Source organism: Pangasianodon hypophthalmus, chromosome 21 (assembly GCF_027358585.1).
Source record: "Pangasianodon hypophthalmus isolate fPanHyp1 chromosome 21, fPanHyp1.pri, whole genome shotgun sequence".
NCBI lineage: Eukaryota > Metazoa > Chordata > Actinopteri > Siluriformes > Pangasiidae > Pangasianodon > Pangasianodon hypophthalmus.
Window position 1 is genome coordinate 3,926,734 of NC_069730.1, and position 15,924 is coordinate 3,942,657.

The window sequence follows — 15,924 nt, forward strand, 5'->3', positions numbered from 1 at the left end:
GACACATATATTGGAAAATGATTCAGTGTCAAGCTTCCTGTAATAGAATCGCCTTACGTTGGTGTTGCCGTTTGATTGACAGTGAAAATGGCCAATTATATACCTTTTCTGGTCCACAAACGTACATTTTTCTCATTTATCCACACTGACTGTTAAAGACAGGATACTATGAACTTTCTTTTTTTTAATTCAAAGTCTGCTCCGAAAAGTTGTGTCACAATTGTGTGAAAAAAAGGAAACCAACAAAGAGAGCTTTTTAGACTGTAATCTTCAAGATCCTGAAGCTTATGGCCAGAAATGTGTACAAAAGACATCTCTGTACATCAGAGTGTTTAAGGCTGAGACTAGAGTTACACAGAGAATCCCATAGAAATTAGCAGGAGTGATAAAAACACTGACTGTTATTAGTGTGCTCAGATGTTTGCACACTACATGATCCTTACTGTGTGTGTTTGTGCCTGTTCAGCTGTTAGAGAGTTTCTGTATTGGCCCTGCTGTTTGCACAGGTGCCCTCCATCCCCCATTGCAGATGGCCACAGGCTAATACAGTAACACACTCCATGCTTACACACTCCGTTGACGCTGTACAGTAATGGTGTTCTCTTATTATTCAAGGCAAGATCTCTGGATCTGCTAGAGTGTATCCCTAAGCAAGATGCCTGGGAGCAATGGGACTATTGCTATATAGATGACCCCATACTTCCCCCTTCCAGTGTAACCCATAACTGGGTATCTTTTCTTTTCAGAGATGTTGTGGAGCTGGTTTGTAGCACACAATGCTGAGGGGTAAATGAGTAAGCAGAGTAGCACAATAAAACCTCCATATTTGCAGGTTTCATTACCTGAGAACTCTCTGGAAGCGTGAGACGCGAAGATGAGGGCATTTCCGACTGAACCTGTTCACTCATGTTCTATACGAAGACTGGAAGTGATTGAAGGTGGGGGAAAACCTACTCGCTGTTTACAGAACAGACTCGGAGTCACAGATGAGTGCTCAAGCAATCAGACCATCAAGACGATGTTAAGAAGGGCTGTTGTTTGGGTCTTACACTAGCTATGACAACTTTTGCTCCATATCCTAACTACGATACATCTGTGCTTTGTGATACATTAATTACCAGACATTTAATGATAAGGATAAAGACTGGCATGTAGCAATTACTCTAAAATACTTTCCAGTTGTTGGGCTGTGAATCCAAAACATCTGCAGGAACTGTGAGTATGAGGAAGAGGGCGGATTGCTCTTTCCTTCGAGTGTGTTACACTGCCCTGTGAGTTCAAGTTCGCTTGCTTCTCGAAGAAAGCACGTGTTCGATTTGACCCTCTCTGATTTGGTAGCTGTCGTATGATAGGGAAGAGTCGCCTGGTGGGTGGGACCAAATTAGGGAGAAATCCAAAAACAACAAACAACAACAAAAACAAACAAAAAAATGCTGTTGTCTTTTGTCTTGTCATGATTTTTTTATGAATTTTTTAAAAAAATTTGCGCGTAGTTTTGTGGACATGACCTGAGACGGTTAAAAAAAACAAACGGATTTGATTCTTTGTTTGTTTCTTTCTTAAAGTATTGCGTTTGTTTCCTCTAAACCCCCGTTTGTAGAACAGACAAACGCTTTCAAACCTGCAACTCGTGTACGAATTCACGCAACCCAACTGCGTAAAAAAACTGTTATGAAGTTTAAGGATAAAGTTAAGGTTAGGGGCGGGATTAACTTTTGTATATATTCTAAGCACTTTTTACGAAATGGAACGAAATCCAACTACAACATCCTTGCCCATTCAAATCTGTATACACTTTTCAGGTCGTAATGTTACATCTGATGCCTTTAAGACATTTTTAGACTTGAGTTGATGCCTACAGTTGAAACCCAACAGCTACATTCCATCTCCTGCTGCGTCTGGTTGGTGTTTACACTGTAGCCTCGCACTGCTGGCTCTGCAAATGTTTGTGCTAAAGGGGGGGAAAAAAACGTCTGTGCTAAGTTTGCTAACATTCACAAGAAATCAGATGGTAATCGCATTTGTTTCAACTACGGGTAGCTCGTTGTCAGTGTCACCGGTGCCATAAAGATACCAAAGATGCTATCCAGACATCGCAAACCCCTAAATGTCCTGCATGGAAAATGGTGACCTCGATATCAGCAGCCTAATAAGTCTCAATGTGCTTGTCCTGGACGTCCAGGTTACTTGCTGTAGTCTGAGTGGTAGTAGCTTACCTCCTCTACTCCTGACATACGCACAACACACCACGAGTGTCATCAGAGCGAAAAGCGAAGCGTCTGGAGCGAGCAAGCGCTTGAATAAAAACCATTAAACTCCACTACATTCCTGAGGCATGCTGAGGTTACTGTCACATCCGCAGGAAATGGTGAAGACGATGCAGTGCATGGATTAGGAACTGTGAGAGCGTTTTGTCTTAGAGGCTGAGGATTTCCTGATAATGAGCTACGCAATAAGTAGGGAATAAAACACTTTGGGACATGCTGTTATAGTAAAATAATCAACAGCGGGTGTGATAAAGTAGATTATAACAGCGCGTCCTGAAGCGTTTTACTCCTCATACCACATCAATTTGTCAGCATTTTCATTAATGAAAGAACATTGTGCTTTTTATCCATTTATAGTTACAAGTTAGCTCACGTTATAGCAGATGTAAACGCAGCTTGTTACTGACAAACTCCAAAATTTAACGTCGTCCATTTCTATGTCGTAAAACTTTAAAATTTCAGCTTTACATCTGCCCAGTACAAAGCACTAACACTGGAGACTCCTTCCAAAAATGTTAAATAAACATCTTGTAAATAAAGGATTAGACTCATTTCTTTGCTAAATGACACATTTTCAAAATTTGTTTATTATTAGTCTTCGAATTATGCGAAGCACCTTCCTTACAAATCCCTGTGAATTAGCTGTTACTATACAAACAATAAACAATAATGAATATAAACCACAACTAAATCACAAGTATTTTAATTCGTCCGAGAGATAAAAGGTTTTCACGTTTCAGGTTTCATGTTGCGTGAGAAAACACAAGGCTTCAAACGCTAGCGCTGATCGTAGACACACTTTTCAAAAAGATTTTTTTAATTAAATCGTAAAAAACAGGATATGTTTTTAAATATAAAAAATATTGTGTATTTTATTATGAGCAAACACAATGTGACGGACAAGCAAGAGCTTTACTATTGTTCCTAAACTTTCCAGTCATTTGAGCGTATAATAGATACACAAAGGACCGATTAAACACAGCGTGAACGGATATCATTTTTTTCGCTTTATGACTCCATGTATAAATGTTGTGATTTGCAAAGAAAGCCATCCGATGTGACAGACAAATATGACTCACAGCCACACACACACACACACACACACAACTCCTACATGAAAGCACTTTTAAAGTTGAAGTTGACCTCAATCAAAATCCCCGTGGTGTCATAACCCAACCTGTGTGTGTGCTGAGGCAGGTCTGCTGCTCTCTCGCACGCCACGTGTCATCATTTTTCCTGTCGCGTATTGACTAAGACCCCAGGTTTTGGCATTGTGAGCCACTCAAACTGAGAAAACTGCTAACCAAGAATTTACAGAAATATGAACTGTGTTATTACTGTATTAGAACCACTAGGATTGCTTTGAAAGCACATGATTGGAATTTCCTTGCGAGAAATTAACAATACCTTCTACTTCTATCATATTGCTTACATAAATATCATAATATATTACATATATTACAAAAAACATAGCTTGTCATATTACTGAAAAACCACAAATCGCTCCGTCCCGAAGACATGGAGTAAAAATGAAAGCTACAGCTTTACCTCTGACACTGGAGACTCCTTCCTTAAACACTAAATAAACATGTCTGTACAGAAAACTTCCCCGTTTCAACGATGACAGATGTTTTTAAATTTATGTTCAATAAAGTATTCGAGCGAGCGCAATAATACAAACCTGTGATATGAATTACAGCTACACAAAAGTCAGCTAACAGCTGCTGTTACAGAAAACTAATCATCACTTTCTGACCAATCAGAATCCAGAATTCAATCCCAACAGATCGTAATGTATGAGTTAGGGCTGGGTAATATGATGATAAGATATTGATATTGTGATGAATTATGATACAATACACTTTTCTAAGATATCATGGATATCGTGACATCTTTCTGTAACATTTTTGTGTTTTCTATTTTGATAAATGACAATAATTACAGTAAAATTTTAAAATCTCCTTTTTTTAGCGTTACTTAAAAAAAAACATAAAACTATCAATAAACACAATGTTACTCTTTTGCTGGAAGTTTCTTAGCAAACCTATATACACGTCATGATATTTATTGCTTATCGTAGCAGTGTGATGATAAAAAATCAAATATGACGACAATGAAAATTTCTCGGTTTTCAGATATCGGGATTCTTTGTCCAATCAGATACCGGTACAATCCCAGAGGCCACAGACATCCAGGAATCATGTCGTTCCTCATTCGACCTTCAGGGATGTCCTTTCACCTTGAGCTGCATGCAGCACTTACTGTACACATAGACACATATATGTGTGTGTATCAGTGTGTATCAATAGCACCGAGTGCCACCATTATATCTGGTACAAGGCAGAACAGAGGTCTGATTGAGACGGCGCTGTGTGTGTGAGACGATGGAACGGATCGCTGAGGTGAAGTCAACCCTGTGAGCGCTCCAGTAATAATAGGAGGTCTGTTAGTGCTGCTCTCTGTTAGCGCTCTCTCTGTGTGTGAGTGTGTGTGTATGTGTGGACTGTCTCATGTCTAAGCCTTGGGCTCTGGTCACAATCCTTTCTGTGTCTCCTCTGTCCTCATGGATGACTGATTGCTTGACTGCCCTCAGGAAAAAGGAGCTCATCCTAGGCCCAGTTTTTTTCCCTGATCGTATCGTTTGGGATGTAGCATAATAACCAAGAAAGAGTTCAAGGGCAAAAAAAAAGACTGATATGACGATATTTGTTCAAATGACTTGTTCAAACGTATTCCAAATGTAGTCAAACAAGCCAAAGTTTAACATTACACGATAGTGCGGCTAACAAGCGAGGGAAGCTTATAGCCGTCAGTTTAGCATCACGCAAACTGAATAAATGGGTGTCGCATAACAGTAAAAGGTCGTAGCTACAGCTTTAAACCTTTCTTTAAGTATATAATATAGATCGGTGTCACCTGACGAAAGCATCAAACTCGGGTAGGAGGCGTGGCCTGCAGTTTGAACAGAAGCAAAACTGTGAGGTAGAACTATTTCCAAAGATAATCTGAATGTTAAACAGTGGCCATGTTTACACGCAGATCAAATTCCGATTAAGGTCCATATTCTGGTCACAGCCATATTCCGAATACGATGTTTCTATGCGTACGGGCATCGGAATATTCCTGTATACATGGTTGTTGTGAGTATGCCCGAGTTGCCATTCCTAAATACCTAGCCTACAGCTAAGCATCTGTTAGCACCCATAATTCCTTGCGGACTGAGCATGTGCATATCTCCTTTCAGTGGATTTTCTGAATACTGTGTTTTTACATGCAACAAATTTCCAATTAAAACAGACATATTCCAGGAGTGACAAGCGGAATTTGTGGAATCAGAATATGGTCTTAATCTGAATCGGGCAATCAGATTGCGGTGTTTACATGATTCAATACTAATCAGAATATTGCCAAATTCTGATTAATATCGGAATTGGGTGTAATCTCGTTTGACTTCTGAAAAGTCTCTAGTTACATCTAAATGTCCACCGATGTGGACAATTTCAGTATTAAATCCTCACTGTGTGCATAACTCAACTCTAAACTACCATATTACCGAACCAAATGATGGGTTTTTTTTTTTTTTTGCAAGTGTGTGATACACAGTGCTAAACTGGAAATTATCTTCATTGCACAAAACTGAAGAAGTAAAAGTAAAATTTGGACTACAGGCTGATTGACTCCACTGTGCATATTTGATTTCTGTCTGAACTTTTTCCTTTAAACGACGCTCACTGCATGTGTGTAGCGAGTCCCTGAACTGAGTTTCATGATGATGTCACTAGACTGATGTGAGTGTACAAGTGTTACTTACTAAAATTAGTCTCCTGTGTTTCTGTGTGAACGTTTGTCAGCCTTCATGTTCTTTTTGCATGTGGACAGAGGACATCTGCATGCACTAGCATATATATATATATATACACACACACATACATGCGCTTGTGTGTGTGTGTGTGTGTGTGTGTGTGTGTGTATACCGTCTGAGTTTATTGCATTAACTGCAAATTTTAGAGAAGCAATAAAGCCACCAAACTGCTGCATGCACTTCCTTCTCCTTCGTATGACTGGTGCATGAGTTAGACACACACACACACACACACATCTCATCACCTGGCATCCTGGCACCGTCCTCCAACAATGGATCCACCACAAAATACAAAACCTTTCCGCACAATTTCCCATCGCTACACAATCAAAGCACACAAAAGTTGAGGTACCAGATATGACTCTGCAATTGAATAACAGTGTAACTAAATATCTAAATGTCCATCTCATGTTTCTGAACTGAACACAATGGCGGAAAGGGAACTGGATTCCTGGTGACCTACAAAGAGTTTAAAATAATAGTGTTTACACCCTTTGTAGTGCACTAGGTTTCCAATACAGAGCTGTTTGGAGGACAGCCAATGAAGAGTTCATTGTGTGTGTGTGTGAGAGAGTTTGTACAGTTTTTTTTTTATTTTTAATGATGAAGTGACAATAAATACAATCCCAAATGCCTTCCTATTCACTACATAGTGTATGAAAGAATAGCTCCCTATAGAGTAGTGTACTGTATTTCCAATAGGAGATGTTTAGGATACAGCCAAACATCCTGTTTTTTTTTTGTTTTTTTTTGTTTTTTTAAATACATGTGTATTTTACAATTTTAATGTTTTTGCAGTTACCGAAATATATATATATATTTTTAAATGTCTTAATAACCACGGCTTAGCTTTTTTCCCCCTCTCAGCTCCCTCCCCCAACCAATTGCCTTTTCAATGGAAGACAACGTGGCCGAATCTCAAACGCCGCCCTACTCCCTGCTCAAGGGCCCTACCTAGGAAGCAAAAATAATGGTTCCTGCAGCCTACATAGGAGACTGTTTTTCCAATATCGTGGCATTTGGGATGCAGCCCGTATTTCTCGCCACGCTTTCTCTTCCAACACGGCATGGCGAAAAGATTCAGGTAAGAAAAGTGAAAGAAAAGCTTAATCAAAGCCAACAGAGCGTTTTGACAAAGGAAATGGGATTAAAAATCAATAAAAGTTGATAAGAAATGCGTCTTTTTTTTTTTTTTGAAGGATGAGAAGGGAGCGCGAGCCGCTATTTTCTTAAAGTGCCGCAGTCTGCCGATGAAAAAAAAAAATCACTCGAGCATATCGGATATGCTGAACTCTGCTGAATTTCTAGGGTTTGCTGGGACACAAAACTAGACTTTAGGCTGTAAATATTTCCCGAACTCCCATTACAGTCACATTACAGTGAACTGACCAGGCAGCTTTTGTTATTGAAGCGGCTGTGTGCTGTGTTTAAAGCCTGGGCTGTGTGTGGAGTTGTGGGGGAAAAGCTGCACTCACCTTTAAGTTGACTTCTTTCATTCTGTCTTGACGTGTTTTCATTAACGGGTCCGTAACACGGGACATGCCGAGCATCAGGACCCCGGCTAAACAGATCCTAATTCTCGGATCCTCACTAAATAAACTCTCAACTACTAAAATAAACACCTGTATAAAATCCAAACGGTCAGCGTCCACCCTTAATGAGATATAAATATGATCTAAAATGTCTCATGTAAAAAAAATAAATAATAAAAAAAAACTCCATCAACTTTTATTTTGTTTCTCCAATATCCGTGTAGATAATAAGATCAAAACGCAACGCTGCTTCTCTGTACTTTCCTCACACTCACTCAGGAAACCCGGGGTAGCCGCGTTATTTTCCGCCCCGACCGCATTCCCGATAAGCACCGCCTCCTTGCGTTTCGATTGGCTAATCAGGTGATACCGACAGGACATCCTCCAATCCTAGCGGAGGAGGCGGGGCTTTTCAATGCAGGGAGGGGGGGCGGAAAAAAAGGAAACGCGGTAGCCAAGCGACGCAGGCTTCGAATTAAGCCACGCCCACTTTATTTGCTTACAAACCCTATTCATACTTTTAGCCAATCAGCGTTCAGGGTTTCTCTCCAACACCCCCCCCCCCCAACATCCAGAGCTGTGATAAAACAGTCAAGGCTTTCATTTTATATATATATAATTTCTTCTTCTTCTTTTTATTATTACTATTATCTTTCATCAAGAATACTCCATCAGTGTATTTTATTATAAATACTTTGTTTCAACTTTATATGTTTTTTGTATATATATATAAAACACACATATATATATAAAACACACTTTATGATGTTAATGCAATATGAAGATTATTATTATTATTATTTTTTTATTATTATTATTTCGTTGAAAATACTTCACAGACGTGTTTTATTAAAACACTTTGTTTCAACTTCAATTTGTATATGTAAATATATATGTGACATTGCCGTATGATGTCTCAAATTGAAAAGTAAAAGCAATCGAAATGAAATGAAATATATTATTATTATAAGCAAATGTAGTCTACATTTTATATATTTTTGTAGGGATGTTATTTTTTGAAAGTTACAGTTATTAAGATGTTGCAGCTTCGCAATGTCGCATCTATTACTGACGGTCATTTAACAAAATAACGTTTGCATGAACATATTAAAGACAATGAACTATAACACTGGACACCAGAAGTAAAAGAACAGAGAAAGTTGTATAAAAGTTTCACCCAGATGGGCCCATGGGTAGTTTGATAGGAAACACAAAACACAACATCATCTAAATTTAGAGAGCCAGAAAGGGAACGCCCCGCGCCGTAGCCACTCAGGCTCAGCCAAAAGCCACTCGCTGTTGGGAATTTACAGAAGTGTGGGGCGTGTGCCGGTGTGATCATGTGTGCTGATGTGTTACACTTCTCTACGATCACATCTCATGTAAATAATACTAGTTAAGCTTTATCGTTTATATTCTACTTTTGAAGTTTTTCTGTTTGATGTTTACATTCACATTTTCTGGCAGATGCTTTTATCTAAAGAATACAGACGGATATTTTCTGTGGAAATTGTGCCTCCGCCTACTGTGCAGAAAGAAGTGAAGTAGGAAGGTGATGTAGGAAGAACAGAAGAAGCTGCAACTAAACAGACACCCACCTGAAACACTTAATCAAAGGCACGAAGTCTAAAAACTAAAGTCTGTGATACAACCGCTAATTATAAAACAATCCGAGAAACGGAACTGAACATTCCTACAAGTAAGCTAACATTTCAAGGAATAAAACCCTCGGTGATGTGCTGTTATAGGAAAATAATCAACGATGAGATGGTGTGATGTGGTGAAACCACTGCAGAATGATGACTTTCCTATACCAGCACTTCCCAAAGTATTTTATAGCTCTTATACCACACCAATTTACTAACAATTAATTAATTTTATTAATTAAGACTGTCACATTATATCTTTTATCCATTTATAGTTACATTTAATGTCATAAAATGTCCGCAAAACGTTAGTTCTTGTTATCACTTACATTATACCAGCTATAAACGATCATTCTCTCACCACACTCTCTTTTTGTCCCTCTCTTGAAGTAAATAAGAAAAAAAATGCAGCTTGTCATGTTACCACGAAGTCCCTCCATCCTGAAGACTTTCCTGTGGTGGAAAACGTACAGACTGTATTGACTGGAAGCTCTGACACTGGAGACTCCTCCCATAAATGTTACATAATCTCCTAACAAGAACTTGATTATGTTTTTTATGTGTTAAATAACATTTTTTACTCAGGTTATTATTAGCCTTACATGATGTAGAATGTCTACTATACAAGACCCCGTGAATTAGCTGTTACTACAGATATGATATTGGTCTGTATTCGATAACAACATTTAGGGCGCTGGGTAAGATGGCTGACGAGGCACTTTGGTATTAGAGCGAGTGTATTCATATAATTAATATAAATATCACTGTAATGTAGGTAAGCATGAGAAAAAGTGCTGAAGTTGCCTTTAAGTGGTGATAAAAATAGACAACATGATCTTTTCTATCACAACCCACTTCATTCTGCTGTTTCAGTCTGTCTGTCTGTTCGAAACCCCACAAATCGTCCCACAGCTACAGACTGAACAGACGCTCTTTCTCCCAATATAGTGACTCACTTTCCATTCATCTCCTTCTTTTGTGTCACCAGCTGAAGTTGTCTTTCTCACACACCCACGCTCATGAGTGCAGGTAAGAAGAGACAGGTGTTCTGTCAACAGCAGGAAGAGAAAGATAGCCACTCACTGTCCTGATCCTGTTTTAGGGATTTGCACTGGTTTCCAGGGATGTTTAGGGTCACGCTGATGTCTGCTGAGAACCAGTTAGTGATCCTTGGACTTAAAGGTGCAGTCTTCGACTTGGACTTAAAGGTGTAGTCTGTAATTTCTCTAGTGTGTCTTATTCAGATACATTAAAGAAACTGAGATTTTCAGTATCATCATGCTAGTTTTCTTAAATTAAAGCTATGTACGTTGTTAACAACTGAGAAATCAGCTCCGCCCCCTAAGTCCAAACAGAAGAGTTCAGCTCTGCCCCTTTTCCTTAAAAGGAAAATAACGAGGTGTATATACATAGAAAAAATTAAACTTGGATCAAACATAAAATTGCATCAACTCGTTGCAGGTAATCTTTAAATTTTTTGCTCAATTGGAAAATGTTGAGAAAAACTGAAAAACAAGTTGTTGCAAGGAACCGGTAAAAAAAATAAAAATCATGAATACAGCTGTGTGTGTGTGTGTGTGTGTGTGTGTGTGTGTGTGTGTGATGTTGAAAGCAGCACTGCAACACGGTAAGTCTTTTAGCGAGTCGAGTGTTTTGGGGCGTTTTGGGTTGCTGGGGTATAATATGAGATAACACAGAGGTCACTAAGAGGTCACACAGCAGCTACTGACCTTGAAAACTACAAAAACACATGCAGGTCGTGTGAAGGGCCGATTGTTGGGTGATCATTATGTCACGCAGTGCAGTATGAGAGGATAGATTACACACTGAGAACGAATGAGACTGAGAACAAGAACAAGAACAAAGGGAGAATGAAAGAGAAGGGAGGGTAGGAGCAAAGAAGGGAGAGAGATCGAATTGCAGAAGTTTATTAGGACAACGAGAGAATACAATAAAGCGAGGAGGTACGATTACATTTCAGCGCACTAACCCAAACTGAAAATCCAACACACCTGATTCGTGACTGGATGATTATCAGAGGGACAAAAATGGAGAAAATTGTTCAACATGGATGATGAGCTGTGAATCTTTTTGAAGCTGATCAATTTGAAATTACACTCACGCTTAACATTGAATCCGATGCTGAAAGGGAGAATTGGATCAATCTGAACATGAACACACTTTACCCACAATCCACCCAAACTGCTCTGTCCTCAACTGACTCAACTGTCGCCTAAAATGCACTTGTCCACCCAATCCAGGATAATGATCGTCTTTGTGGATTCTTTGTGAACCCAGACTCCCTTGTAAAGCTGATGATGTGGATCAATGGGAACATGAGCACATAGGGCTGTATTCAGAATCGGCCACTTGAGGCCAAAAGCTACATCAATATTCACACAGGGAAAGTTATGCGTATTCAGAGTCGGGTTGCGCACATGCTTGAGTTGACTTTCCATTCAGATTAGGCAAATCACCTGCATGTAGTTCCAGCCTCTGAGGTTGCCAGATGTTTCCTAAGTAGAAGTGTCTTTTAAGTAGCGTCAAGACTACTGACTTTAAACACAAGCACCTGCCTTTAAGCCTCCAAAAAATCAGGGGATAGAAAATGTGGACTGAAGAAGTAATTTTTAAATATCATTCACTGACCTAAATCCAGGTCATAAAATCATAATGAGTGTGCAGGATGGAGCCGATTATAATGTAGTTTATTCAAAGCACTCTCCTGTAAAGAAAACATGCTCACGGTTTGAAGGACAAGCTGACCAAGCAATCACTTAAAGCTCAATTTAAGTAAGCATAGTTCATAATTTTATTCAGAAACAAGTTCATGGACTTCAAAGGGACGATTTTCATAATCCATACTCCACCCAAACTGCTTTTGACCTGATATCTCTCGAAATATCTCTCAAAATGCCTTTTTATTATATTTATTTATTATATCTCCTGATTTAACCGCCTGTTAAAAATCATACTAATGAAGCAAGCCATCTCCATCTCTGACCTCTCATAGGTGACACATCTCAGGTAGATTTTTCTCAACACTCCACTACCTGGCTCTCAAAATGGTGTCTGATATGCTTAAAGATGAAAACGCATGCAATGCCAAACAGGTGAAATCTCCTTATGACATTATTATATTATAATCTGCTACATCATAATATGTATCCTAATCAGAAATAATCTCTAGAGCAATGGAGAATGTTTGAAAAGTACACTGAGTGCATAAACAAGGCTGATCCCAGGCACCAGCCGTCTCAACCAAAGGCCTTTGGGCAGAAAACTGTTCGATGTTAATTAGCTTGCTGCTCAAATAAATACTGTGCTTAGATCTAGATGATGGATTACAGGTTATTGAAGGCCTTCGCCTCAAGCCTATTCCAAAGAACATTAATAAAGACTCTGTAGCACCAAATAACATCAGCTCATTCTCAGATTCGAGTTTCTGTTTCTAGTCTGTTTTATTCTGAGCACATCAGTGGTTTTGGAGTCTTTTTTTTTTTTCTTTTTCGGTGCAGCATAGACTAGAGTTTCATTTTTGTGGAGAAATATCTACACATGATCAAGTGGACAACATCTAGTTTAGCTTAAAACAATACATTTTCCTTTATTTACATTATTTATTTAGCAGATGTTTTTATCCAAAGCAAAAAGGTTTTAAGATCTTAAATACATGTCCAAATCTTCATGAACTCACTGTAGGGGGGGAGAAGTCACAAATTTATTAGCTAGCCCAAGCAGGCAAGTAAAAGCTCCAGTGTGATATCCAGACTCATTGGTTGCCTGGAAACCTAATTAACTAGCATAAAAAAGTGATAACATCATAAAAAAAAGCTAACATCATATAATAAGGTATGGGGAGCTAGAAATGCTAGTTGGGTGCATTAATACACACTAAAGGAAATGAGTTCATGAGGTGACTTTTACTAACAGCAAATGACTTAATCTTTATCTTTGTAATTAACATTTCTTCTACATTTGCATTCCAAGATTTATTTTGCAATGAAAGTCTGAGTTGATCAACATGTTGGTCTAATTTTACATTGGGTAACGGTTTCCTACATTAACCACAATGCCATACTGATAGTGGCCCAGTGAGATTTATCCCTCGCTTCATCTCGACGTAAAGAGAACGATGCAGCGGTGCTTTAACCCTTTCAACTTTCATGCTAACCCCACTGTAAATACACTGTAACTCGCACTCGTCATCTCATACATCTCTGGCGTGACTCTGCGCGAACCTCGCCGTAGAGCTGCACTGCATTCTGGAACTTTGAGTCCAATGTTTGCGTCCATGTCTCCACTACTTCTGCGTCGGATTTCTTATTAATTTGATGTCAAACTTGGCTGGACAATGGCGAAAGAGAAAAGAAACTTTTGTTTTAGGAGCTAACAGCAAAACGTGACCGTTACAGTTGAGATTGTTGAAATTGTTTCTCTCCCATTAAACTCCACGTAACATCAGCATGACACAACCAATAACCTCTCACGAGAATAATGGAAATGCAGCACCAACCAAGACTCACTAATCACATGAGAAATATTACACTATAAACATAATGAATGTGTTTCCGAGTGGACTTTTCCTTTAAAAAACCAAGAAATTCGCACCAGACTCACTAAGCACATGAGAAATATTACACTATATACATAATGAATGTGTTTCCGAGTGGACTTTTCCTTTAAAAAACCAAGAAATTCGCACCAGACTCGCTAAGCACATGAGAAATATTACACTATATACATAATGAATGTGTTTCTGAGTGGACTTTTCCTTTAACCAGCCAAGTAATTCGCACCAGACTCACTAAGCACATGAGAAATATTAGTCTATAAAGAATGAATGTGTTTCTGAGTGGACTTTTCCTTTAACCAGCCAAGTAATTCGCACCAGACTCACTAATCACATGAGAAATATTACACTATAAACATAATGAATGTGTTTCTGAGTGGACTTTTCCTTTAACCTCAAATCCAGGGACACTAACATTCAGCATCAATATTGTCTTCATATAATGTTATAGCAAACCGGATGTCTGATATGAAGAGAATCTAATTTTCAACAGTGTGGCAAGCAAACAGGCCAAAGCGGTGCGTTTTATTACTATACAATGGAAAATGAAGCATGACTCCATGATAAATCTTGGGTAAATATGCTCAGATAATATTCTACACATCCTGAAATAGACTTTATTGCATTTCATATCCGCTGCTCAGCACTAAGGTTTGTTCCGTGTTCCAGGCCACATCCTGTGAAATCCCGAGCTGAGGATCTCCGAGCGAGAGGAGGAGGATGGGAGGAGGAGGAGGTGGGAGGAGGAGGATGGGAGGAGGATGGGAGGAGGATGGGAGGAGGATGGGCGGGACCTTCACTGCGCTGATGCAATCTTGCCGTCCGAGAAGAAATTGCCCAGCTGGCATGAGCAGAGCTGGGGGAGGGCGATTCTCACTCAAATCTCTGCAGCGTTCACACGCTCAGTTGCTGGCACACACTCACATTCACGCACACACACACACTCACACATATGTCATTTTCACATAAAAGTGCTGTTGTGACAAGACCGGGGCTAGCATATGCCAGGAGCAGGCCACTCACCAGCTATAAACAAAACATGGAATTACATCTTAAGACTCGTTGAGCTGTGTATAAACACACACCTAGACTTAGACGCTCATAAACCTTTCACACACAATTACACACATGCCCTCCAGATGTGCGTCCACACATCTGGCTTGGAAAGGTATCAGCTTGTTTTTTAACTCGGTTTTCCTGGTTGGATTTATTGCACCTACTGAAGTGAAAAACAAACCACTAATGCAAAAAGAATAAACTTACTTTCTATTTTTTTTTAATGCAGAAAGTTTTGAGTGATTTTAGGGATAAGAATCAGACCAGGTTAACGTCAGGGTGCAAATTATAGGTGATTAGAAAGGGTTTGACACCAGATTAAGACTTTAACACTTGCAAATGGAAGGAAAGACAAAAAAATTCAGGGGTGTTTTTTTTTTAAATAGACTACTGAAATATGTTGTGCGAGAATGACACATATATGCGACACTACTGACACCAGGGTTGCCAGGTTCAAGGTTTTCCCGCAGAATATGACTACTTGCTCGCTGGATTGAATTGATTTCCTCATTGTAATAGGAATTTTGTTACTTATGACAATATGTCTAATAATACAAGAATGTTTAAGATGTTGGTAAAATGACTTGTTTAGGAAAACTGCATGGTTTTTACATTCGTTTATTCATTCATTCATTCATTCCTTCATCTTCAGTAAACACTTTATCCTGGTCAGGGTTTAGGGTCTATCCAGATCCACGCACACACACACACATTCACACACTTATTCTGAGGGTAATTTAGTGTAGCCGATCCACCTACTGGCATGTTATTTGGGATCAAGGAGGAAACCAGAGAACCTGGAGGAAACCCACACACCCCCGTGTCACCATCTTTTTAGTGTTTTTAGTGTCAATTATGGGTCGATCTCAGACTCGAAATGCTTTCATATTCAAAGGTTTATGGTAGATATGTCTAACAATCTTTTTGAAAGAATGGCCAATATTCTTGATCTTTAATGTGATACCATTACTTCAAGTCATTTTTTTAA

The 15,924-nt window shown here is 39.0% G+C and overlaps 1 protein-coding gene across 2 annotated transcripts in view; it reads right to left on the bottom strand.

Moving 5' to 3' along the window:
• Positions 1-15,924, bottom strand: part of arhgef2 (rho/rac guanine nucleotide exchange factor (GEF) 2) — a 72,635-nt gene that overhangs the window by 33,592 nt on the left and 23,119 nt on the right. Inside the window, exon 1 of one of the 2 annotated variants that reach the window (XM_034314789.2) lies at positions 7,605-8,082. The exons of the other annotated variant lie outside the window; for it this stretch is intronic. Coding sequence (XP_034170680.1) covers positions 7,605-7,679 — 75 coding nt within the window. The 5' untranslated portion in view covers positions 7,680-8,082. Of the gene's footprint in view, positions 1-7,604; positions 8,083-15,924 lie in introns of those variants that run through there. 2 annotated transcript variants of the gene reach the window in all.